The sequence below is a fragment of the Fusarium mangiferae genome, assembly GCF_900044065.1.
Source record: "Fusarium mangiferae strain MRC7560 genome assembly, contig: FMAN_scaffold013, whole genome shotgun sequence".
In the NCBI taxonomy this organism is placed as follows: domain Eukaryota; kingdom Fungi; phylum Ascomycota; class Sordariomycetes; order Hypocreales; family Nectriaceae; genus Fusarium; species Fusarium mangiferae.
In genome coordinates, this window is record NW_024573933.1 from 1,016,870 (window position 1) to 1,040,988 (window position 24,119).

Sequence of the window (24,119 nt, forward strand, 5' to 3'; positions counted from 1 at the left end):
TTTTTTTCTTGCTCACGAGGTCTCAAGCCTCTCCCGTCGTGAACTCCAATTATGCATGGCACATCAGCTGAAAGGAAAGGCTAATAGGTAATCGTCCGGAAACGAAATGGAATGTAGGCTTTGTTCATACGGGACACATGATTCATTCATTCATGGCTTGGGGCGGCACGTGTCTGCTTCTCCAAATGCAGCACCCCCTGGCTTGTCAATCACATGCAGCAACACGGCATGGCTGACTTGTCATTGACAAAGAAGGATTATTGATACTTTGACTGGTTTGATGGTTACAGGCGCTTATGGACGGTATATGGATGTAGGGACGAGGTTTGGCAAGAGTATTCTCAAAGTTCGAGAAGAAAAAAGTCAAGACTGATTAGATATCTATGTTTCCAGAGCCGTGTCATCATATTCATAACTTGTGTTCAGTTCCCACTTGGACGTACAACGCGGTTTCAACTTATACAGGGGGTTCATTGCTAATTATGGCGAACGTCGCGAAACAAGTGCATGACACCCAGTAGAAGGATTGACTTGCAATCACCATCGCTGATTCTCTTGCCACTACTTGATAGCCCGCGTGTGTTTCCAGGCAGTCGCTATGTCCTAGAGCAGTGCTTCACATCCACGCTCCTAGGGAGTCGCCAAATTAGACACTCGCTTCGATGGTCACACAAGGGCCACAAGATAAAAGGGCACATTAGAGAATGTATAGCAGTCCCAGTCAACATGCTGATGTACATGTGTGGGGTATCCAAAACTAAAAATAGAGTTGTCAGGACTGGACACATCTTGTCCAAAAATGCCGCAACTTGACAGACAAAAGCTTGGAGACAGAGGGATTTGAACCCCCGACCTTTCGCAAGCATTCGAAACAATGCAAAGCGAACGTGATTCCCCTACACCATATCCCCTTCTTGATATTTATAGCTGTTAGATATAAAATTAATAACCCTACTTTAATTCCAGTTAAATTAACTGCATTTTTTTAAGAGATATTCTTAAGATACTGCTTTTATAAAGGAAAGTTTAAATATAAAAAAATACATATCATTTAATAGTTAACCTGGGAATTGAACCCAGTCTTGAGTCACACCCAGTCACCTTGCTCCCAGTTTACCCGGGGGCAAGATGACCAGACTGGGGGACACCGTCCTAACCGTTAGACCAGTCAACCTTGTGTAATAACTATTGTGGGGAAGATTTTCGATCAGCTCCTATAACAGTTAGCCAGCTCGAGCTACCCGCCTTAGCAAAAACTACAGCCAAACGGCATACAAATGATTATTTACCCCGAGTGACGAGGTACCGCCCGTTAGTTATCTTAGCATGCTGTGCTGGTATCCACTGTTACGATGATTCAAACACCCCAATCCTGACATCCAGTGTGTGTGCAGTTTCATATCGCAATGCTCACGTTTTACTAAATGGCCTGAGCAGACTTTAATTCAGGGATAGGCACTCCGTAAAGCTAAACTTATTTATTATTGCCATAAGATAGTCATTCGTTTATGAAATAGCTCGTTGTTAGCCTGTGCATTGCACAAATCCAGCGGAACCATGGATGATAAATTTCAGACACCAAGACCGGATCATATACCTGAACTTCGTACTTTGATACTATGAGCCAGCTCGATTCAGAAGATACATGCAGTCAGCATCATTGCAACATAGCTTCGCGCTTCAGTCTTGGGCACTTTCTGGTCAAGATTGGGACGTTACTATTTTGAAACATTAGCATCCTTCGGTAGGCCACTCTATAAGCTCCAACTTGTTAATAGTGCCTCCAGGCGTCTGAAAATTAGGTCTGATGAACTCCACCATCACCATCTTGCAGTGCTCTAACACCAGTGCGCCAAGTTCTTCCAAAAGGTTCACCAAAAGGCCTCCATGTATTTGCGTCTCTGCGTTGGCTACCCTGAGGGCATTACCAGGCAACACCGCGTGGAGGTGCAGAGTCCGACTTCGTCACCCTACCCCGTAGGGCCCCCCAAATTGGGAGATTTCAAAATGTCACTGTCTAAAAAAAAGTGACCTTACTGACCAAAATATGGACAGGCATTGAATATCTTAAAAGATGAACAATCTTACCGAACCCAAAAAGGAACGGGGCGCAGCTTACGAGAGCTTGCGATCTTCCCAGTTCAAACGAAGAGGGGCTGTGACCGAGTCTTGAAGACATGCGATCTCACCAGTTCAAAAAGAAACAGTGGCGTCCGATGTATAGAAGCATGCGTGACGACTTGACAATACTCATCGAAGACAAGTAGCACTACCAAAATTAAGTGATTAAGTAACACCACATGGTTCTCAAAAAGCATGGACGTTGGGCTTTTGTCAGGATTACTCAACTGGCCCGGCAAGATTATGCCTCTCCATGGCGTTCAGCAGTCTTGTTGACTGCCCAATGATGACGGCTGGATGATGTTTACCAGCATAGGGGTCGGCTCCATGCTCAGGGAGGAATCGCAGGCCTCGAGGATACTTCTTTGGATGGTAAAAAACCACGAAGCTGCCTAGTTCGGCGCTGAACTTCTTTCCACTGATATCTCGGAATTCTTTCAGCCTGTCGATTCGCTCCAAGGTTCGGGACTGCTCTAGTGTCTTGTCCGGGTTTAGTCGATGTGCCTCCGCGTCTTGCACTTGATGACAGTTCAAGAGGGCTTCCTATTTTCGATCTTGACTGGTCTTTCGGGCAGCGGCGGATGCTCCTGCAGCTTCGATCTTCTTGGCGTCGGTAGCGACTCGTTTTGCCGGAGGAGCGATAGCTGGCGATTCGGCTTCACGCTTATTCTTTCTGTCTTGGGGCGTCTGTACAGACTTCTGGTTGAAGTGCTGCTCGACGGCGGACAGAGCGGCATGTCCTTTGTCACTAGCCTGCTGCACAAGGTCACCGAGCTCTGGAAATCGGTTAAACAGGGCAGGCAGATACTGACGAATCTCTTCAGCGGACAACAGTCGACCTTCGGCATTCTGTCGTCGCCTTAGGTTCATGAAGACTGTGTAGGACCCAGGCCTTGTTTGAGCCACTTCAGGATCCTGGGATGAGCTTCTTAAGAAATGGGTGGCTGCCCAAGTCAGTAGTTCAGGGTTCTTGATCTCGACACCTGCGATCTCACACGCAGTGTTCCACATGAGATCCCAGATAGCGCCCCTTTCTTCATGGCTGTTGTGATATACGTACTGACCATGCCAAATTCGAATCAGCACCTGTCGGACCCTGCCTTGGAAATCTTGGGCGAGATAGATCCTAGGTTTGGCGCTGAACATCTTGATGTCTACCTGTAGCTCAACGTATGTAAGCGTCCAGCGACGGCTCTTGACTAACCATTTTGCCTCTTGCCAGATCTCATCTCCAACAACCACCAGAAGGCGATCATCTTCGATGATCTCTTTGACATGCTCTAGGCAAGCTTCTCGAAGGGCTGGCCAATTATCGAACCGCTTTTCCCATTCCGGACCATTGTCGTGGTTGTAATCAAGGCGGAACGGGAACATATCGAGCGTCTTGATACCATCGTCTAGGCCCATCTTTTTCTAATGAGGGTATCAGCCATGCCAAGTACGTGTTCGATACTCAGGACTTACTTGCTGTGCCCAAAGACTGGGACTGTCTGGGTCCATAACATGACTGTACACTGAATTCCCTGACGTGAAGGTCGGGTAGTGCCAGAGCATGGCGACTTTTGAGTGCGCTGGCCCAGATGGTGCTGCCATATGCTTCAATTCGATTTGGCCCCCGGAAATTGAGTCGACCTTTGCACAAAATATCTGCCAGGACTCCTTGACTGTCACGCAATGAGTATCCCAATCGTCCCTGTTTGGCTTACCAAGGAACGCGTCAACAGGAACAAGAGACTTGTCCGGAAGCGCGTGTGGTGCATCGATGAATGCCACGAGCTTGTTCTTGAGACTTGACGGAGTGATGAGCCCCAAAGCCAAGTCTCTGTATGTCGAGGCCTGTGTTTCAAGACCAAGGACCTTTGCTGTAGCCCGCACTGAGTCTTGAAGACTTCTAACTGGGCCCACGTCAGTGTTAGCTCGGATCTCATAAGCTACCTTTATGTCTCCAGGAAGGATGAGGCCTGTGTCCTTGTCGAGAACAGAGCCAGAGTCGTCATTCTCCTTCTCCTGGGCCTTAGCAGGCGATGGGGCAGCAGGCGACGAGGCGACAACCGACTTCTTGAAGAAGTATTTTTCGATGGACATGACTGATATAATATTTTAATGTTGACGAGGCGAATAAGTCTGGTCCTGATAGATTCCGTAGGTATCTGTCCAATATCGATGGTTGCGCTGGGTTGAAAAGGCTCTATTGTTATGCCAAGGAGTTGGATAGTCATAATATTCTCATTGAGCAGAAATGTGCGGGGTATTTGCTCTTGTGACTCTGAGCTTGCGCGTGTTATGCTTTGATGCCCTAGCAACCCGGGCAGACAGCTCCGGCCTCAAACGTGAAAGGGGGGTCTTACTTGACGACCTCGAATGCGACACAAGACACAAGACACTGGCAGTGGACTATGATGAGCTCTTGGCAGTTTTCTTACAACTATATAATGCATTGATTTCCTGTAGTAGATGTTGAAAACGACTTCTGTGTATTTCATTTGTTAGAAGAGTGCGGCAGGATGGTTTCCCATTACCATCTGGACTTCGTGCATTCCATAGAGCATCAATTGAGTAGCCTTACCCCGCAAATGCTAGTATAACCTCATTGAACAATCTTGTTTGTTCTTCTTACTACCGAGAAGGCTTCAGACTGGCATCTACATCTTGATAAGGTGGCTGGTGGGCTTGCTCAGGGGCACAGTTCCGAACCCGCGCGCTCGATCTTTTCTAGTGGCATTGTAATGAGACTCGTGAGAATCTGCCATATTTATGTAATTCAGATGGATCTCTTTCTTACAAGAACCAGTATTATTTTAAAATTTGCCTGTGGTATTATTCTTACCATGCCAGATTCTTGGGAGCCGGCCATGTTATCATGTTATCACTGAAGGAACCCATTCATGGCAACTCACCATTCGTGAGACAGCTCATCTACTAATAGATGTTCATCTTTCTAATATCACAGCACCGTGTGGGCTGAGTTCAACGCAGAAAACAAGGCCCTTACTTGCTGTGTTGCGGATCGTCAGGGGGGCTCGATCATTGTACTTTGAGATAACTCCCTATTTTTACTTGCTATATCGAGTAAAATGGTTTGCAAACTCAATACCCTATGTATACATGTATGAGTGATAGTAAAATCCAAGATACATCATGTCTTTCTGCTTCAAGTGAGAATAATACACGAGTGGCTACGGCGTGAATTTATGCATGTACCACATCAAGTTGATAACTTCATTGCCAGTCAATCCAATTGTCCAATAAGCGTAGGTAGTTTATTCATAGCTGCCGGTGCAGTGCCAGCTTCGCGTGAGGTTATAGACGTGTCACGCGCACGGGGTTCATGGCGTAGGGGGTTGCTCGCTGGGCGCGTGAATATAAGAACTTCTTCTGCCCCCTCCTTTTTTTCTTTTTTCTTTCTCCTTATCCAACAACAACAACAACATGTGAGTACCTCTTCCCAAGAATTTGTGCTTTCGGCAATATCTATGCCACTTCCCTTTCTACGAATCGATTTGTCAACATGTGGTGATCAACAAGAAGAGCTCTACTGTTTGTTGCAAGTTGTGCTTCACTCGGCAACCGCTCTTGTTTAACTTGCCTGATCACTTCCACATTCTGGTTATCGCTTACTCCGATGGCTCCCTACGCGGTGTCGAATCCGTGGCTCTCTCCCTTCCCGTATTATCAAACACCGACAATATCGAACTCGGCCTATGTTCAGCCCGCATCTCTTGATTGTCAACATGCGGGTCTGTTTCCTGGCTTTACGACCGTTCATATTTTCTACGATCTATCGGGCCCTCCCATTTCTTGTTTATTTGCCTATGTATTGTTGAGTAGTTGCTGACATTTCTTATTTCCTAGGGATAACTTCACGCGCTGCCTGGTAAGTAATTTGATCAGCCAATCACGTCTCAAGAAGCACTAACACAACCTAGTGGTCGTTTGGGTCCTGGGCGACCGGAAAGTCCTCTGAGGAGGCCACCCCTTCGGGGGTGCAACAACTCCCCTCTTCTGCGGTTGTAAGTGTCTGGCTTTCTTATTCAAGGAAAGCTCTCCAAGTAATGGAAGAATGGTGACTGACATCCTGATAGCCGAACGCATCTGGGTCATCGGAGACCCAAAAGTCCTCTGCGGAGGCCACCCCTTCTGGGGTGCAACAACCTCTTTTTGTAAGTCCTATCTATCTATCAAGAGATAATGCCCAAGTTCAAGAACTAACACACTAATAGACAAGCGAATCTGGGTCATCCGTGGCCCCAAAGTCCTCTGCGGAGGCCACCCCTTCGGGGGTGCTTCAACCTTCTTTGGTAAATACTATCCATCGAGAGATAATGCTTAAGTTCAAGAACTAACATACTAATAGACAAGCACACCTGGGTCCCCTGTGGCCCCAAAGTCCTCTGCGGAGGCCACTCCTTCGGGAGTGCAAACAACTTTCCCTGCTGCCGCCGCCGCCGATGCTGCCGCCGCTGCCAAGAAGACCGGTGGTCCCCGGCCGGGTGCCCGTCGTGGGCGTAAGCCCCGACGGCACCTGTGCCCCCATTGTCTCAAATGGGGGGGGCACCGACCAGAGGATTGTTTTGCCCGACCCCGGGCTGCCGCTGCTCCCGCCGCTGGTAAGTCAAATACCTGCAAATCTATTATTAATCATGTAAGGCTAATCATATTATAGCAAGTGTGGTGAATAACTTCACCGTTATGCCTGGTGCTGTTGTCCAGGCTGGGCCTGGGGGCTCGACCAGTGGCCGCCCCCGTGCGGTCAAGCAGAAGAAGCAGAAGAAGAACTAGGGGGCGTGACCAGAGGGACCTCTTTTTTTTTTTAAGAAAAAAAAAATGAATGAATGAATTGCCCTCCTCGTCTGATTATCCATGCAATGTTCTTTGACTTACCTGTGATGCTCACTAACTATTTTCCATGACTAAGTTATGCCTCAGCTTCGTGAAACTTACAGAATATTTAATACATACTCATAATATTATAGGCTAAGTTCTTTGTAATAGATTTTTCATCAGAGAGAGATAATAGACCCTACACCATATCCCCGTTTGTTGTTGAAGTTGTTCTGATTATTTTGGAACATATTGTGGTGTTGAGAGTTCGTTCCCGTCACTTGTCGGGCTCTCACAACCGATGCCCCACTTTAACTTTTGCTTGGGAAAAACAATTCCTTTTACACTATACCTGCAGAATTCCATCTGTTTTGCTCTAAGCAAGGGCTCCTTTCTTATTAAATGGTTGTGGCAGCTGATGTGCCACTTCCCTTGGGATCTCCTTCATCCGGTGGCCTGCCCAGAGAGGAACTTATCAAAAGATTGTATAAAGTTTAGGAGTCCTTTAGGCCTAAAGACTGAATAGGGTTGACAATTTAGTGATTATTTGAGAAAATCTTAGGATGCATTAAGCACAAGATTCGTCGATGAATTTGAGAAATCTTGGTGAAGGTTGACCAGTCCGTCCACACTACGCCAGTCACGGTCAATTGCCATAAAAGTTTACTTTATATAAAGGACAAAATGCCAATGCGGTCTACCAAATGTCAGAAATCATGTGTCAAGTTGTGTTTATAATATCGTCCAGCCAGTTGTAGTTCAAGTTGGGCTTGAGAGCTCGACCAGTGGCCGCCGTGCGGTCAAGGAGAAGGAGAAGACGAGGTAGGGGATGTGACCAAAGGGAGGTTGAATGAATAGCCCTCCTCCTTTGATTGCTCATGTTCCGGTCGCCCAGTGAAGAAATCATCATAAGGTTAGGTTAATTTAGGACGATTTAGGCCTAAATACTGAACATACTTGACAAATTTAGGCCAACCTATGTAAATTCTTTACTAAATATTGTCATATTCAAGCAGCTTTAAAAGATACAGGAGAATTTTAAACCTATCCACGCCCGAAGCTCTGCTCCAGCCATATTTCCATTATTTCATTCCATTCATCCCTTTATTTTGGGTCCGTCAGCGTGTCATTTATTTGACCTTGCTAACAACAAACTGAGCAGCAGTGTTGGCATCCTGGCTGTAAGTCAAGTGGTCAGGAGTGATAGCGGCAGTACCAGCACAGACACCGTCACCAGCGTGGCAGATAATCTTGACGCGGTCAGAAGGAACACCCTGGATAGCCTGTCGCTGGACTATAGAGCTGTTAGTTTCTGAGGTTTTGTTGGAAGCTGAAGGGGACTTACAAGGATCGCCAAAGTTGACAACGGCTGCAATCTTGCTGGTGGTATCGGCGGGGAGAGACTTGGCTGCGTTGTGGACCAGCATAGCACCCTGTGAGTATCCAGACATGACGACCTTGGTCTTGGGGCACTTCTGGTAAGCCTCCTTAACAAGACTCGCCCTGTATATGTTAGTTACAAGCGACTTCATGAACTCAAGATGTATTGACTTACATCTTCTGGGAACCAGCCTGGTCACCCATTTGCATAATGCCACCGACACTGGCGGCATACTCAACACCCTGGACAGCGAGCTTATCGCTTCCGAGCTGCTGAGCAAGAGCCTGGAAGAAAGGAGGTCCCGCGGCAGTACCGACATTGCCCATCTCAGTGGTACCGCGGGCAAAGATGACAGTTACGTCCTTGCAGTCGCCGCTGAGGCCGTTCTGAGTGGAACCACCGAAACCGCCACTGCTGCCACCGGCAGATCCAAGGAAGCTGCCGAAGGGAGAGGTGGATGAACCGCCCTCAGCACGGGGAGTCTCGCTAAAGCCCGTGGGCTGAGAAGCGGGAGCGCTGGTTGAAGCGCTGCCGGAGGTATCTCCAGAAGTGTCTCCTGTGGTGCCTCCACCAGTAGAGCCTCCTGGGAGGAAGCTTGAGCCACCACCTCCGATAGGGAGACTGGGAAGACCACCGGTTGAGCCTCCAGAGCTGGGCAGACCTGGAATGCTAGGAATACCTCCAGATGAACCACCAGAGCCTAGGCCTGGAATACTGGGAAGTCCTCCAGTTGAACCTCCAGAGCCTAGGCTTGGGATACTGGGGATGCTGGGGAGTCCACCAGTAGAGTCGCCGCCAGAGCTGGGAAGTCCAAAGCTGGGAATACCAGAGCCAAGGCCAGAACCGAGGCCAGAACCAAGACCCTGTCGAGGAGCAATGGGACCAGCCACTGCAAAGGGCACGAGGGCGATGAGAACAGACTTGGAGAACATGATGAATGAGGTCAAGTTTTTAAACGAAAGGAGTTGTTTAGAAGCGAATGGAAAGGAAAAAGCGAATGAATGCAAAGTTGCTGAGCTGAGTTGATCTGATTTCGACTCTATCGACGACTTCTATCCAGCTTATATGCTCTCAACTCCAACGCTCGAACCTCTTCTTGAACGACCCTGCATCGTGATAGATTCATCCATACCTCGTACTTCATCCGCAAGGTCTTCCCGAGTTGGAAAGGCTTCCGAGTATTATCAATCTCTCACGACGGTGAGCCTTACCTCAGATCATTCTTCTGTCAAGCCATTACTCAACAACCCTGGCCGGGAACCATCTCGAAGATCGGTCATGTAAATCTCAAGGGTAACTTGGTAGGGGTGAGCCTGGATGGTGAAACGGGACGACGACAGATGAAACAGCGGTTTGGGCCGTGCGGTTGAAACGGCGTCTGAAGTTTAGAACTGGACACAAAGAACGAGTCATTTTAGCACCAAGTTTTGGTGGACGCTTTTTATGCTAGTTCGGGGCTCATTTATACGCTGAGTTTCACTGAGAAACAATGGGCCGCACGTTTTCTTTTTGTTTGACGGTAGGCAAATCCGAAGTAGTAGTCAATGTGGAACGCATGGAGATACCACGGCTGTAGATCATGTAGTAAATAAACTCGATTGATTGATTGGATTGTCAAAGCCATTTTCGTTTTCTATCAACTGATCATGTTCTGACTCGGACTGCGTTGTAGTTAAATTGCGTCTCGGGTATAACTCAGTTCGAGGAATAGTGCTATCCACACTGAAACTTAGCGAGGAGAGGAAAAAAGAAGTCAAAGTATTCATTCTTTATGATATATGACAAGTAAAACCGCTATGCTAAAAACATGACTGAGAAGAGTGCTGTTGAATCCTATTTGTTGCTCTCGTACGATTAAATTCTCCTATTCGTGGAATACACATATAAACCTCCGCCATCAAAGCAAACACCACGTCTCACGACTCGCAACGTTAGACAATCTTGGCAACAACGGTATATCAAGCGGCATATTCCTTTTGTCTAGCTCACGAACTAGCAGGGCTGCCCTTTGGGGGCACGAGCTCGGTGGCCTCATCGCCCCTCTGATCAGCGAGACGGACCTTGATGCCCGCGTGCTGAGCGTAGACGCTGAGGCCGATCACGCACACGGCATTCCACGGCTGTTTCTTCTTCTTCTTGAGTCGTTGGAGCAGCGACGTGGGTAGCATATCGTCGTCTGAGCTCGAGGAGCTATCGTCTGGTTCTGATGAGGACACGGACGATGAGTCTGAGCTGTCGAGGTCCGATTCCGAGGTTGGCTCTGTGGGAGGCGTGAAGACGGGGTTTGTGTCTATGCTTTGCATGGTTGTTCTCCTGCTGTGTTGGGGACTGTGATCTCGTGATGGCATTGGTGAGTTTGCGAGAGATGGAGGGCTTCTGTGGTCGGCAGATGAATATCTGGTGGATGAGTCTGCAGATCCTCTTCTCTTGTCTTCGGTTCCTTGGCTCGTATCAAGTGAAGACGGGTCCTTTTTTGGCTCGGTTGGTGTTTCACCAAGAGTCAAGGCTTCCAAATCACTCTTGGAAGAATCTTCTGGCCAAAATCCAGGCGGCACCTTATCTGATTTTGCTCCAGTATCATCCTCTTTCTTGACGGGCTCTTCCTCATCCTCCATCTTTGGTTCAGGCTCCTCTTTTTCCTTTTCTTTCTCTTTCTTGGTCTTCTCCCTTTCAGTATCCTTCTCATTGAGAGACCGATTGTACTCATTCCTCATCTGCACCATCGCCGCCTCCATACTGGCCATAGCTTCTGCCATCTGTTTCTTCTTCTTTTCTTGCTTCTTGCCCTTGAGCTTTTTCTTCTTCTCGAGCTCCTTCTTCTTGCGGAGGGCCTCATCTTCATCAACGATTCCGCCCTTGGCATGTGCGAGATCATATTGCAGACCGATCTGGCGTAACTTCTGAGGATTACTGTCGGCTCCCATCTTGACCATCTTTTGGACAGTCGGAAGCCAGTAATATCTCTCGGCTGTGATCTTGGGAATAACTTCATATGTGCCTGGCTCGAGTTCGACCTCGCAATTGATCGAACGTCGATCCCACTTATGGACCGGACGAACCGAGCAGATGGATGTCTTGTCGTCAGCCGTCTTGAGCAGAAAGTGCAGCACAAATTCGTACTGCCCCTTCAAGTCTTTGAAATAACGTTCATCAAGCTACGACTGTCAGTACGAGTTGGCTTTTCCAATGATAAACATACCTGTGAGAGTACAATAACCACCATGCCCTCCTCTTTGACCTCGATGATAAACTTCTTCTTGAGGTAGCCGGTGAGCCAAGAGATGCTGACACTAGTCCATTGTTGAGCTACCGTCCACCGCTCATCAAAAAGACGAGTTCTGTACATCCACTTGAAGTTATCTAGCATGTCGTTGAAGGACATCCAGAAAATTCCGTCGTCGCCAAACTGATGCTGAAGCTTTCGAATCATGTGAGGAGTCCATTGCTTGGAGCCATCCGACCATGGACCATGCCACTCGCCATGGCCATCTTCAGACTTCTGTCCCCAGGGGTTTCTGTACGTGTCAGTTGTTTGAGCCAAGCCAAAACTGCAAGTCATATTTACCGAATCTTGACCAAGCGCACTTTGTTGCCATCTTCGTCTTCAACTTCGGCCACTTTAAGAATCGAGTATGCATGTCGCAACACAATTCCGTTGTTATGGTCCTCTCCTGGGCCGCCGGCAGACAGACCAAAGACGAATTCTCCATCCTCGCCGTCAGATCCCAACATCTCACGCCACAGTCTTTCCTTGCGAAGGACTCTATTACCTGCGACCACAGTATTGACGCCGCCTGTGAGATCTTCGACTGCAGTGCCAGACCACCCACCATCCAAAGCATGATAGTCACCATGGACTTTGGCAAACTGAAAATCGTCAGTTTTTGTCTTGAGTATCTCAAAGGGACAACTTACAGCTTTCTCAAGCAAGGGCAGCCAAGTCTCATTAGGGTCCTCACACTTGGCAAAGTACAGAGACTCAGAACCGGTTTGCTTCTGCTTCTTGTAAAGTCGGGCTTTCTTGCCCGTCGCATCGTAGACTTCAGAATCTTCTCCAAAGTCCTTGTGCTTCAGGTAAAGGTTATCATCAACCACAGTTGAAATCCACTCTCCGTCGCGGTTGAAGACGAAGCCGTAGACGCCACATTCTTCATCTTTTGCGACACAAATCTTCTTCATCAAGTCTTTGCGATGAGCGATAGTTGCGAGAGCCGCTAACCACCAGCAGTCGCCGCCAGCACCTTGTTTGATGTCTGTGCTGGAAAAGCCGCCAACTGTAAACTGTGGATTTTCAAAGATCCATGGAATGCGATGGACTGAGCCTGGTCTGGAGTATCGAGAACCATAGTCTCTGCCGCTAAACATGCGTCTTTGCCGGTTATTCTTGTTAACATCAGGCTTATCGTCTTCCAGCTCGTCGCTCTTGTTCCGTGTGTTGCGATGTTTCTTCATTCGCTGAATATTAGGTCCCCTTTCGGATGACAGTGGTTCGTCATCACTGCTGTCCTCCTCGAACCCTCTCCCCATTAAACCATTGAGACAATTATCTTGGTAAGACGAAAAGTCGGTCTCAATATCAAAGTCTGGGTCGCTGAATTTGGCATTGGTTCGTTCACACTCCCGAACAATGGCTCTAACTCGAGCACGGCATTCTTTGGCAGCATCCTCATAGCTCTGAGCTGCATTGCGAGACTTGGGATAAGACGAGTCGGCGTCTGTGAGAAGTGACTCATAGAGGCTCTGAGGGAAGATGGAAGTGACCTTGCCTGGTGCCTTGGAGTGATACTTTGACCAGAACTTGGAAACAAGAGCTTGAGGGTTCAGAGGTTTACGCTTTGGCTTAGCAAGAGTCGGCTGCTGGCCAGGAGTAGGAGGAGTTGGCTTCATGTTTAGGTGAAGAATTAATTTTCAAGAGTTGGAATGTCTAAAGTGCATTGGAAATATTGGGGTCCTATATAGCCTCTTAAGGCGTCTTCTTTGTACGGATGGATTGGACGCCTTTGTCGGAGACGCAGTGACCTCTTTGGCTGATGATCACCAGGTAACAGCAGCATCGCCGTGTTGCACATGGGATTGCGCAAAGTATACTGAAAGTGCAGTGCATGCATCTTAGCCTGTAAGCCGCCGCTTTACGCTCTCTTCCCGTACCGAGTCGGTTACAATATGCATCGCGAACAAGGCTGTGTCAGAAGTGATGGGTTGAAAGGTGGGTGAAGTGCAGCAGGAAGCGTTACAGTTGATTAGGCAACAAAGGACAATAACTGGAGACGTCGAAAGACGATGGGATTCTTTGAGATCTGATAGGTTGATGGCATGGACAATCACGGGTTGAAAGAGAGGCTCTTTGTAAGTGGCAGTGTTCAAAGAAGCGATGCAAGCTATTATTCGCTGACAATTGCAGATATCGGCCGAAACCGACGGTTCGCTTGGAAGGAAAAGGCTGAAATCGTTCGCCAGAGTCGATCAGGCCAAGCGACTTACCCTAAAAGCAGCGAGTTGGGGGCCATTTCCAACATACAACAGTCAGAACTAGAGCAATAGCTGCATGCCGAGAAGAGCACGAGGGAGTGAATTACTTGGTTTTATAAGCCTCACGTTGACAGAATTGGCCGATCTAGTCGGCTTTGTTCGGTTTTGAGGCCGTTGGTTCACCTTCTGTAGCGGGATCGTCTGACGTTGTATTGCAGATAACAAAACGAATCAAAGAAGACTTGATCTCTGCCACGTCAGCAGGGAAGATGCCTCGCGGGAGCCTGGACGAGGCGAGGGAGAAAAGATGAGGCTCAACAGGAGGAAAGGCAGAAAGGGAGGCTGATTCGGAACATGGTACGCCTGTACTGAAATGTATCCGGAGGTGGGATAGCCCCGGGGTGATTCAGTTCAGGCTCATAATGCCGAAGGATCACCATGACCTGGTAATTTCTTGGTCTCGGGACATTCAAGACTGACTATACTGTAGTACCTAATCACCTTCTAAAAAGAGTATCTCGATTTACTTTCATGCAGGCAATGCAGTCAGTGCGCAACTAGGTTTCGGTATAAATGCCTGATGCTGCTTTGACAGGTTTGACAGCCTCCACTTGGTTCAGCAACGGCCTTGATTTGAGACCCTTCACGAGTCAGTCTACAACCGTTTTGCTTCACTTATTTCTGCAAGGTACCCAGTGATCGTCATTCTTTGGTAATTAACCAACCCAACGCTTTCCCCTTTTCTTTTTCTCGGTATTGTCCATTGCCGATTCCATGTTTTGAACAAACTCTAAAAACTGCAACCTCCATCGCGGAGCCGGAGATCTCGGGGTTTCTTACGGAACCGCACACAGTTCAGGAGCACAGAGAACTCATCGAGAGTTGTACAGCGTGGGACTGCAACGTTAGCGGTGCAGTAGCTTACGGTACGGCGCTGGATATGGAATGTGAAAAGCCGTTGAAAGACAACTAACCTGTGGATGGCGAGAGTTGGGCTCTAGCTGACTAGAAAGTCCTGGCTTGAAGCTTGTTCCTTCGTCCATGTGGATTCTGGAATGGGAGAGCCCTGCCTGAAACTGTCACTGTCAACGGTGCAACCAAGCCCAATGTGGTGAAGAAAGGGTTCGTCGTCGGCAGTTGGCGGGGATGTGCTCAATATGGGCATGGGAAAGGAAAAAGTAAGGCGAAAATGACAGACCGATGATGTAATCGACAAAAAAAACCGAGCCAAGGACCCTGACCCGCGGGAGTAGCTGAAACTGATAATGACTTGGGTGAAGATAGCGAGAAGCAATTATCACGAGAAACAAAGACACTTTTTATAAACAACACGAACACGGAAGGGAAGAGCACATCATGGCCATCTCATAGACTCTAATCACTCCCCCAATGATCTCCTATAGACCCTCAATTGATCATTCTACTCGCATGCATCATAACAAGACCCCTGCTTTTTCTACGGCCAGGCTCCTCTCCTGATCCGCTTCTTTTTTGTCAACCCCGCCAAAATGCTACCTCCTAAACTCTCCCGCTAAAATTGTTAGTACATACACCTGCGCTCTTATCACATCATGGCCATGCCATGGCCTCCTCGGCTCTACCTCCGCCTAATACGGTCCTGATGTGCACATCGAGATCCTCCCTTTCTTCCCTTCTTCATCAAAACATCGACTCCCCCTCCCATGAGCGTCATCACGACGTCGCGCAACACGCACACAATCCACGAATACATGTCTCGTCCTCAAGTCCTCAATTTCTTTCCGATCTGGTCCTATTCGACTGTTCTTTGATCCGGCCATAATCCCCCGTTTTACCGATCATGGCCACAACTCCTCCTCCCGCAGCGGCTACAACCCTCCGAGACTCGAGACAGCCGACTCCTACTTCTCCTGTCGCTCCTACGCCGACTGCTGCTGTTCCTGTTCTTCTGACGTCTGCGTCCGAATCGAGCGATGATGGAATTCGTTTGAGTCCGGCCGCTGCTCGCCGCTTCGCTCGCCGCAACCTTCGCCGCACATCTCCAACTCCCGACCTCGTCACTAGTCTCGTTCGGCCGCCCTCGCCAGATACTTTCTACGTTGGAGCGCAAGTCTCGCAGCAGGTTAGACAAGATATCAGAGCCAGAATTGATCCCTCATACTCGGGTTTTTTGATACCAAATGTTAACTCGGATCGTCGAACCGGACCCCTCCTGCCTCCACATCTATCCTCCCTCGGAATACCCAAACGATATGGCGGCAACTGCATCTTCGATATGTATTCTTTGACATATGTCGATGAACCAGATGCCAATCTACTCTGTCCTATCTGTCATGATCCGCTGGTGGATCCAGTTACAACTCCCTGCGATCATACATTCTGCTATCGATGCTTGCGACAGAGCATCGATTCTGGTCCTTCCGGAACGGCCTGTCCCATTGACCGAGAGCCTCTTGCCTGGCCTAACTGCTTCAGCGCACCACGGCTCATTCGCACTCAGCTTAATAGTCTCAAAGTCAAGTGTCCTTACCATGCACGAGGCTGCAAATCGGAAGTTCGTCGGGAGGTAGTCGAAACACATGCTACGACGGAATGCCGGTTCAAGGACTTCACCTGCCCCGGCGCTGATTGTGACAAGAGATTACGCTCCAAACCCGAAGATGATACTTGCCCACACAAGGAAGATAAATGTTTACACTGCAAAGTGACAATCGAGGCCACTGATCGCGAACTGCATTTGTTGTCATGTCCGAACAGCAAAACTCGCTGTGAGACATGCTGGAAGCTCGTATATCGCAGCCAGATCAAGGACCACGATGAATTAGAATGCGAAGGTGCTGTTATCAACTGTCCTTATAGCGAGTTTGGTTGTCCAGCTCGTGCGATGCGCGGGCAAATGGATGCTCATACTCTGGCTTGCGCATTCCACCCAGACACACCGTCAGGCATGATAATTCGCTCACAACGAGAAATTATCGATTCCTACACCAACCTCGGCCAACAAGTCCAGCAACTCCAGACTCGCCAGGATGAAACAAATCAACGCATCACAGAATTTAACTCATCTCTCAGTCGCCGGGGCGTGGGCGAATCGGTAATGGGTGACAACCGCACAATTCAAGACCTCGACGCTGGTTTCGAAGAAGTTCACCAGAACCTGACACACCTCGAGGCACGGCAGAGTATGTGGACTATCAACCAAATCATGCCCATCCGCGAGGAGGTAACTGAACTGCGAAACAATATTAACATGATTCGAATGCATGTTAACTGGCTCCTGAACCGAAGCCGCGAAGAAGGCCGCATAAGAGCGGCCGCGAGCTCTGGATCCACGGCGACTTTGCAGAGGGACAGGTCGGTAGAAGGCCCTCGTCTCGCAGAACGTCGTCGGTCAGCTAGTGTCGAAGGAACAGATTTGCCCCGTCTGTGATCAGTGTTTACTTTATTTTCTACACTTCTTTTTTCAATCTTTTATTGGCGTCACGGTTTATGGAATACCCCGGCATTTACACGTAGGCTTAGTCGGAAAAGGGTTATGGTTCATTGAGCATCGGCGATAGTCTTTTATCATAGACTTATTCTAATCTGACGACTCAGGTTTGATTTCCATGTGTGTTTCCTGTGTTTTTGATGCTTCTTGTGACCCATTGCCTATTTCAGACATGACGCTGCGTCACTTAAAGATCTTGAAGGCCTGACGTCAGGGGTCTAGAACTCCATTCATGTTCACATACCTAGTAGGTACTTCGCCATTGATGAAAAAGTTTTAACGTTGAGTTAAGGAAGAGCCAGCCTGACCACAAGAGATGAAAGTTTGACAAACCAAAATGCAATTTTCACGTAGGCTGCCATAAGTATGCTATTGATTGACCTATGTAGAAAGAACACATCATAGTTGATTGGTTTTGAGAAGCTCCTTTTTAAAGCATCATATGCAAGTTCTAGATCTTAATCATGATACAGGAAATACAGATGCTGTATCCTCGACTCTGTATCACCTCAGCTTAGACATGACCATCAGTGCTCGGAAACCGTGAGCCACTTTATATTGCGGAGTTTAGAAGAGTACTGCGGAGTTTGGGAGATGATTTGGCAGGCCAATATAAATCTTACGGCTTTAATGGTAGATTCTTTGTTCAACTGATATCTAACATCTTATCATTAACACTATTACCAATACCTCAGTGACTGTTTCTTCCAGGTCCTTCTACACGAGTAGGCAACCAAAGTTTCAGCGCCACAGCTCAGAAGCAGCCACTAAAGCCTCACCGCCCCACCTCGAACCAAAGAGTTCCTAGGCCCAGCTCTGCCTGGAATCCCCCCACCCTCAGGTCCCCAAGCTCATCATTATCAACTGTACTACGTCTTTGTGAGGCTTGGGTCCACACCTCATAGATCTCGTCCGTCTCCCTCTCAGCCTCGCCATCTCATCTGAACCTCTTTCTTTCAACATAATTCTCGTCTTTTTTCACTCCCTCTTCCTCTCTCATCCGCACTTCGACTCGTCATCGCCATCATGGACCCCAACGAGCAACCCTCATGGGCTGGAGGCGATGCCCCAGACAAGGAGAAGATGGAACAGGCAAGTTGCGCCAACAGAGCTCATGATGGGGACTTTATGCTAAGCTAGGACCTCCAGATCCGCGCGAGACGTCTCGCCAAGCTAGGGACTTCAACGCCTGTGTCTGCCAAGTCAGACGAGAACAAGGCTCCCGATTCCGAATCGTCGAACCCCTCGCGCACGTCAACGCCGAAGCCGCAGCCGCAGCCCGCATCCGCTGAATCACGGCCCAAGATCAACGTCACTCCCGCCGCTCCGGCGGCTTCTTCCAGCCCGAACCCCTTCGACAAGCTAGGGGTGAAGGCGGAGCCATCGAGTTCAACAGGTACTTCCTCTGTGAATTGTAAAAGACTGGCATCTGAGATTGACGTCGCTCCAGCGGATCGACCCTCCCCCAAGCCATCCACCACCCAACCCGAGCCCGTCGAATCCTATGCCGACCGAACATTGTCACAGATATTCCGCATCACTGTGGACCCGCACAACATGGTCAATAACAGTGGTCAACGGCTGACGTTCCTCCCGAACCTGAATGAAGAACTAAACGAGTCCGGAGAGCCTCTGAAGCTGTCCGTCAACACGCTAGATCAAGCTCTTATGGAGGCCGCTAGCAGCTATCCCCATGACAAGCCTCTTATGAACTACTTCTTGCCATGCTGGAAGCGTGCTGTGAAAGCGTCGCTCCAGTTCAAGGGAACGGAGGGGCCCAAGTTCGAGGTGCACGAAGAGGCTAAGCGTTTGTGTATGAGCGGCTGCTTGTTTGCCCTGACCATGCCGGATCTCTATGGGTAAGCAATTTCACCGCGTCGGAGATACAATCCTGACGCCTCATGTAGCCGATCACCGAACCCTAAGCATGATACGCTCATGCCATACCTGTTGAAGGGCGTGCAGGACGAGAACGGTCTTTGCTTCAACTTCATACAGGAAGCTATCAAGCGATTCGACGATGACGAGGCTTTCCCTGCTCTATTCAACGATGCCATGATTCAGATCAGCAACAAGCTGGGTACAATTTCCATGGACCAGGATTACAAGCCGTATATCCAGGCCATGTTAACGTACACCAGATTCCCTCCTCTAATCGTGAACCTCGCCAAACACCCGATCTTCATCATGGCTCAGTCAGCTGCTGGAATTGAAAAGCACACCCTTCTGGGCCCGTTCTTCCGCATCTCACCACTCCAGAATGAAGTCATCAAGAGCTATTTCCCTGGGGCTCGTGGTCTTGACAAGGGTAGAATCGCAAACTCACAAGACGCTTTGCGAATGGTGCTGAGGACACACCAAGATGATCTTTTCGCGATCACAAACGCCTTTATCCGTGCAGGCCAGGAGACCAGATCTCGAACTCTGGACTGGTTCGCTTACATCATGAACTCAAATCACAAGAGGAGAGCACTACAAGTTGACCCTAGAGAGGTTGCTTCTAACGGATTTATGATTAATGTGACCACGATTCTAGACCGATTTTGCGAACCCTTCATGGATATGGATTTCAGCAAAGTAAACAAGATTGATGACAACTACTTCCGGAAGCAGCCACGGATAGATATCAGCGATGAGACAAAGCTGAACGCAGACGATGCATATGCGAAATCGTTCTATGCGAGCAAGATAACAGGCGAAACTAATTTCATCTCGGAGGCTTTCTTCTTGACCCTGGCAGCGCATCACTATGGAAGTGAAGCCTGCAACTCCCAACTGAAGAATTTGGACAGGGACATAAAGTATCTGGAGAAGCGAGTCAAGATCATGGAGGCAGATCGTATCAAATTTGTGAACAATCCTGTCCAACTTCAACAGTATGACAAGGCTGTTCAGAGACATGTCGACGCTCTCGAGAAGAGCATTGCCGTCAAGCTTTCCATCGAAGGTGTCCTGCTTGATGAACGGATGCAGAGCACTTCATTACGTTTCATGCGCATTGTGGCTGTGTGGTTGCTTCGTTTGGTGACTCGATCAGAGTACAAGCCTGGTCAAGAGTCGAAGGAGATACAGTATGTGCTCTGGCGCGCAATATGGATGATGATACTGACAACTGTAGACTCCCCCTTCCTGCGGAGAAGTCAGATGTATTCTCATGTCTTCCAGAGTATACGCTACAGAATATCGTGGACAATTTCAAGTTCATATTTAGGTTCGTCTACCATACTGGCACTCGATGGAGGCCCCAACAACTAACAAGTTAACAGGTGGCTACCTAAAATTCTTCCCAGCGCTGTTGGCGATGAAATGATTGCGCTCTGCGTGACATTCCTCCGCTCAACTGAGTACATCAAGAACCCCTACCTGAAGTCATCATTGGTTTCACTGCTCTTCTCAGCGACTTGGCCATTGATGCATCTAAAGCGAGGTGTTCTAGGTGACCAGCTTGTTGGCAGCCAGTTCGCCAACGATCACCTTCTTAAGGGATTGATGAAGTTTTACATCGAGTGCGAGTCAACGGGCGCGGATTCTGCATTCTATGACAAGTTCAACATTCGATACGAGATCTTCCAAGTGATTAAATGTGTCTGGGTCAACGACCACTACAAGCGACAATTGACACGGGAGAGTCGGTCAGTAACCCCCCAAAGTCATCGTTTGAGACGGTACTAACACCGCCACAGCGTGAACAAGCAGTTCTTCGTTCAGTTTGTCAATATGTTGCTGAACGATGCTACATATGTCTTGGACGAAGCTTTAACTAAGTTTCCCAAGATTCGTGCTATTGAGAAGGAACTCGAAGATCCGTCAATACCGCAAGAGGATCGCCAGAAGAAGGAGGAGGAGATGCAACAACTGGCTAACCAGGCCACGTCTTTCATGCAGCTGGCCAACGAGACGCTTGAGATGATGAAGCTTTTCACAGAGGCTATGAGTGAAGCCTTTACCATGCCCGAGATTGTGTCTCGTCTGGCAAGCATGCTCAACTACAACCTGGAGACGTTAGCAGGAAAGAAGGCGGCTGCGGAGCTCAGTGTTTCTAACAGAGACAAGTACCACTTCCGCCCTATCCAGATCATCTCAGACATTGTCGACATCTATCTCAATCTCGGCAACTCACCAGTTTTCATTGACGCCGTTGCTGCAGATGGTCGTTCCTACAAGCCTGAAGTGCTGGAGCGCGTTTCACGCATCCTCGTCTCCAAGCACCAGAAGGATCCCGCAGATGTCGCTCGATGGGACAAGCTCAGGGTGAAATTTGTCGATGCCAAGACGCTCCTCGACCAAGCGGAACTCGACCTGGGTGACATCCCTGCCGAGTTTGAGGACCCCATCATGGGTGATCTCATGAAGGATCCGGTCTTGCTACCCAGCAAGCATATCGTTGACCGATCAACCATTGTCCAGCATCTGCTAAGCGATCCTAAGGATCCTTTCACGAGACAAGCCATGACTATCGATGACGCAATTCCACAGACGGAACTAAAGGAGAGGATTGAGCAGTGGCGAGAGGAGCGGGTGCAAGCTGCCAAGGACAAGTTGAAGAGTGATGCCATGGATACCACAGAGGGTTAAATCAATGCGATAGAATGGTTTTGAAAAAGGGGAATCGTCTGATTATATATGCTCTATTGTCTGTCGAAGATTGGGGGTGGTGCATGTGTGCGTCACTTCGCTCATCGTATGAGCATGGAGAATGGCCTGCTTAGAAGGGACAGTCTACATGATATGACAGATCAGGTATGAAGACAAGCAGCGGCTCAGGAACTGCAGCGCATTTTTAGATGATAAATATCTTGTTCGTCAGAAATATAGCGAGTTGCATTTCCAGTTAACCGTCCTATCTACCTACACATCAGGGTATTTCCGCCGTATCCCTCCCCCTCTCCCCAACGCCTACTTCACTTTTGAATCACAACTCAGGCCTTCAAATCCTTGTACTCCTCCAACACTTGCTCCAGCTCTTTGAGAATCTCCTGCTTGCGCTCATCAGAGCACCAGCCTTCCTCGACGGCACCGCGGACGATCCATGCCCAGTCCTTGACGGAGAGGCTGAAGGTATCCTGGACGCGGCAGTAGACTTCCTGGACGTAGGCGCCAAAGTAAGCAGGATCGTCGCTGTTGACACTGAAGAGGACGCCAGCATCGAGGAACTTACGCACAGGGGCATCCGCGAGCTCAGGAAGGTTGCAGAGAGCTACGTTTGACCAAGGGCAGAAAGTCAAGAGGGTACGGTTGGCAGCCAGTCTCTTGAGGAGTTCGGGGTCCTGAGCGGCTGCGAGACCGTGGTCGATGCGCGAAACCTTCAGGTGCTCGAGCGATGCAGTGATGAAAGAAGGGGGTGCTTCCTCGCCGGCGTGAGTGGTGAGATGAGTACCAGTCTTTGCAACACGGGCATAGACCTCGGTGAAGAGCTCAGGGGGGAACGCCTTCTCGCTCGAGACCATGCCAAAGCCCGTCAGGGTACCATCATTGAAGTGGCCGCGGTCCAGAAGAGTATCGACAAGAGCATGAGACTCGGGAACAGGAAGATGGCGAAGAATACAGACAATCAGCTCGACAGTAATGCCCAACTCCTTCTGAGCACGACGCTTGGCGGCTGTGAGTCCCGCGACGACGGTGTCGTAGCTGACACCTCGAGCGATGTGCGCCTGAGGATCGAAGAAGATCTCAGCATGTCGAACCTTTTCGCTCGCCGCGCGCTGGAAATACTGGTACGCAAGAGTCTCAAAGTCGTTTTCGGTGATAAGCACGCTCATCCCGAGGTAGTAGTAGTGCAGGAAATCATCGAGACATGTGAATCTCCCATAACGCTCTCGCAGCTTGTCAGCCGACTCATAGACAGGGTCTTCTGGCAATTTGATCCCGTTCTTCTCAGCGAGGGAGAAAAGAAGCTCAGGCTCAAGAGTTCCCTCAATATGGAGATGCTGCTCGACCTTGGGCAGAGCCTTGAGGAAGCTGTGGAACTGAGATTTGCACATATTGAGTGATTGATCTTTGCCGATCAAGTTTATTTCGTTTCGCTGAGTTCTTGTCTGGGATTACCACTGCAGTCTTTCTTCTTCTTCTTTCTCTTCGCTTTTACCAAAGAGACAGAGGCAATTAGACTGTGGAGAATTCGAAATATTCGCACCGATTGATCAAGTTTTGACAATGGAACTCGATAGGCCCAGGCCCAGATTGATTAGCATCTCGTCCAATAACAGCACGTAGAGTTGCGGGAGCTCCCGGCCCCGTTAAAGTCATTCTTTGTTTGTGGTTTCATTCATTGTGATCTCGGAAAGTGTATCAAGCATTAGGCAGATAGATAGATAGATAGATAGATAGATATATTAACTGTGTGTGAGTATTCTGTGTATGTAGACAGAGTAGTTAGTATTCCGTCGCTGAAATGGTCGCTATTATCTTGGTTGATCTCGACGTGTTGAGACAGGTATCTTGCTTGGCAAGCTTGGTAAGCGACTTGTCATAGTCGCATAGGTCGACATGGGATCCGTGGGCTGAAATGAGTGCCGGAGTCTCTTGCCTTTGTCAATTGAAATTCCTTTTCAATGTCCACTGATCATCGCATCAAGTGCTGACCTCGGGTACTAGTCCCGGCCTAGTGGTCAATTAGCATCCTACTGAACGTCTTGTGCCTACCTAGTCGTTTGTTGGGCTAGTTGGGTTGGGCCATGGCACACACGAAGAACTCCACGGCCTAAGACTGCACAAGTCTCTCCACCCTTGAGAGGCTTCTTCTCATCTCCTCCTCAGATGCCAGTCTCTTGAATGTCTTGAGTCTTGACCGTCACTTGACTGAACAGCGGCTTATCGTGCCACCCCTGAACCATCCGTTTCCAGGAATAGGGACGCACT

General features: G+C 48.8%; 7 protein-coding genes and 2 non-coding genes across 9 annotated transcripts; 3 read left to right on the forward strand and 6 right to left on the reverse strand.

Annotated features, from left to right (window-relative positions):
• Positions 1–825: 825 nt before the first annotated feature.
• tRNA lies at positions 826–911 on the reverse strand. Its single transcript is given in 2 exon segments — positions 826–861; positions 876–911. It is a non-coding gene; the product is annotated as a tRNA-Ala (tRNA).
• A 144-nt stretch (positions 912–1,055) lies between these two features.
• Positions 1,056–1,174, reverse strand: tRNA. The gene is made up of 2 exons: positions 1,138–1,174; positions 1,056–1,090 (listed from the first exon to the last, which is right to left on the reverse strand). It is a non-coding gene (tRNA).
• Positions 1,175–2,664: 1,490 nt separating this feature from the next.
• On the reverse strand, positions 2,665–4,206 carry FMAN_00331 (uncharacterized protein; the record flags this gene model as incomplete). The annotated part of the gene is made up of 2 exons (XM_041822170.1): positions 2,665–3,528; positions 3,586–4,206. The coding sequence occupies 2 exons, from the start codon at positions 4,204–4,206 to the stop codon at positions 2,665–2,667; spliced, it is 1,485 nt and encodes a 494-aa protein (XP_041687876.1).
• Positions 4,207–5,743: 1,537 nt separating this feature from the next.
• FMAN_00332 (uncharacterized protein) lies at positions 5,744–6,900 on the forward strand (the record flags this gene model as incomplete). Its single annotated transcript, XM_041822171.1, has 7 exons — positions 5,744–5,921; positions 5,974–5,995; positions 6,048–6,131; positions 6,204–6,281; positions 6,342–6,419; positions 6,481–6,728; positions 6,785–6,900. The coding sequence occupies 7 exons, from the start codon at positions 5,744–5,746 to the stop codon at positions 6,898–6,900; spliced, it is 804 nt and encodes a 267-aa protein (XP_041687877.1).
• A 1,172-nt stretch (positions 6,901–8,072) lies between these two features.
• On the reverse strand, positions 8,073–9,255 carry FMAN_00333 (uncharacterized protein; the record flags this gene model as incomplete). Its single annotated transcript, XM_041822172.1, has 3 exons — positions 8,073–8,236; positions 8,288–8,445; positions 8,498–9,255. 3 exons carry the CDS (start codon positions 9,253–9,255, stop codon positions 8,073–8,075), a joined length of 1,080 nt encoding a protein of 359 aa, XP_041687878.1.
• A 1,053-nt stretch (positions 9,256–10,308) lies between these two features.
• On the reverse strand, positions 10,309–13,210 carry FMAN_00334 (uncharacterized protein; the record flags this gene model as incomplete). The annotated part of the gene is made up of 4 exons (XM_041822173.1): positions 10,309–11,478; positions 11,523–11,838; positions 11,889–12,190; positions 12,239–13,210. The coding sequence occupies 4 exons, from the start codon at positions 13,208–13,210 to the stop codon at positions 10,309–10,311; spliced, it is 2,760 nt and encodes a 919-aa protein (XP_041687879.1).
• Positions 13,211–15,611: 2,401 nt separating this feature from the next.
• FMAN_00335 (uncharacterized protein) lies at positions 15,612–17,201 on the forward strand (the record flags this gene model as incomplete). Its single annotated transcript, XM_041822174.1, has 1 exon — positions 15,612–17,201. The coding sequence occupies one exon, from the start codon at positions 15,612–15,614 to the stop codon at positions 17,199–17,201; it is 1,590 nt and encodes a 529-aa protein (XP_041687880.1).
• A 1,086-nt stretch (positions 17,202–18,287) lies between these two features.
• On the forward strand, positions 18,288–21,836 carry FMAN_00336 (putative ubiquitin fusion degradation protein 2; the record flags this gene model as incomplete). The annotated part of the gene is made up of 7 exons (XM_041822175.1): positions 18,288–18,353; positions 18,435–18,668; positions 18,732–19,120; positions 19,169–20,332; positions 20,380–20,472; positions 20,528–20,893; positions 20,945–21,836. The coding sequence occupies 7 exons, from the start codon at positions 18,288–18,290 to the stop codon at positions 21,834–21,836; spliced, it is 3,204 nt and encodes a 1,067-aa protein (XP_041687881.1).
• Positions 21,837–22,180: 344 nt separating this feature from the next.
• Positions 22,181–23,242, reverse strand: FMAN_00337 (putative AAH1-adenosine deaminase; the record flags this gene model as incomplete). The annotated part of the gene is made up of 1 exon (XM_041822176.1): positions 22,181–23,242. One exon carries the CDS (start codon positions 23,240–23,242, stop codon positions 22,181–22,183), a length of 1,062 nt encoding a protein of 353 aa, XP_041687882.1.
• Between the last annotated feature and the right edge of the window lie 877 nt (positions 23,243–24,119).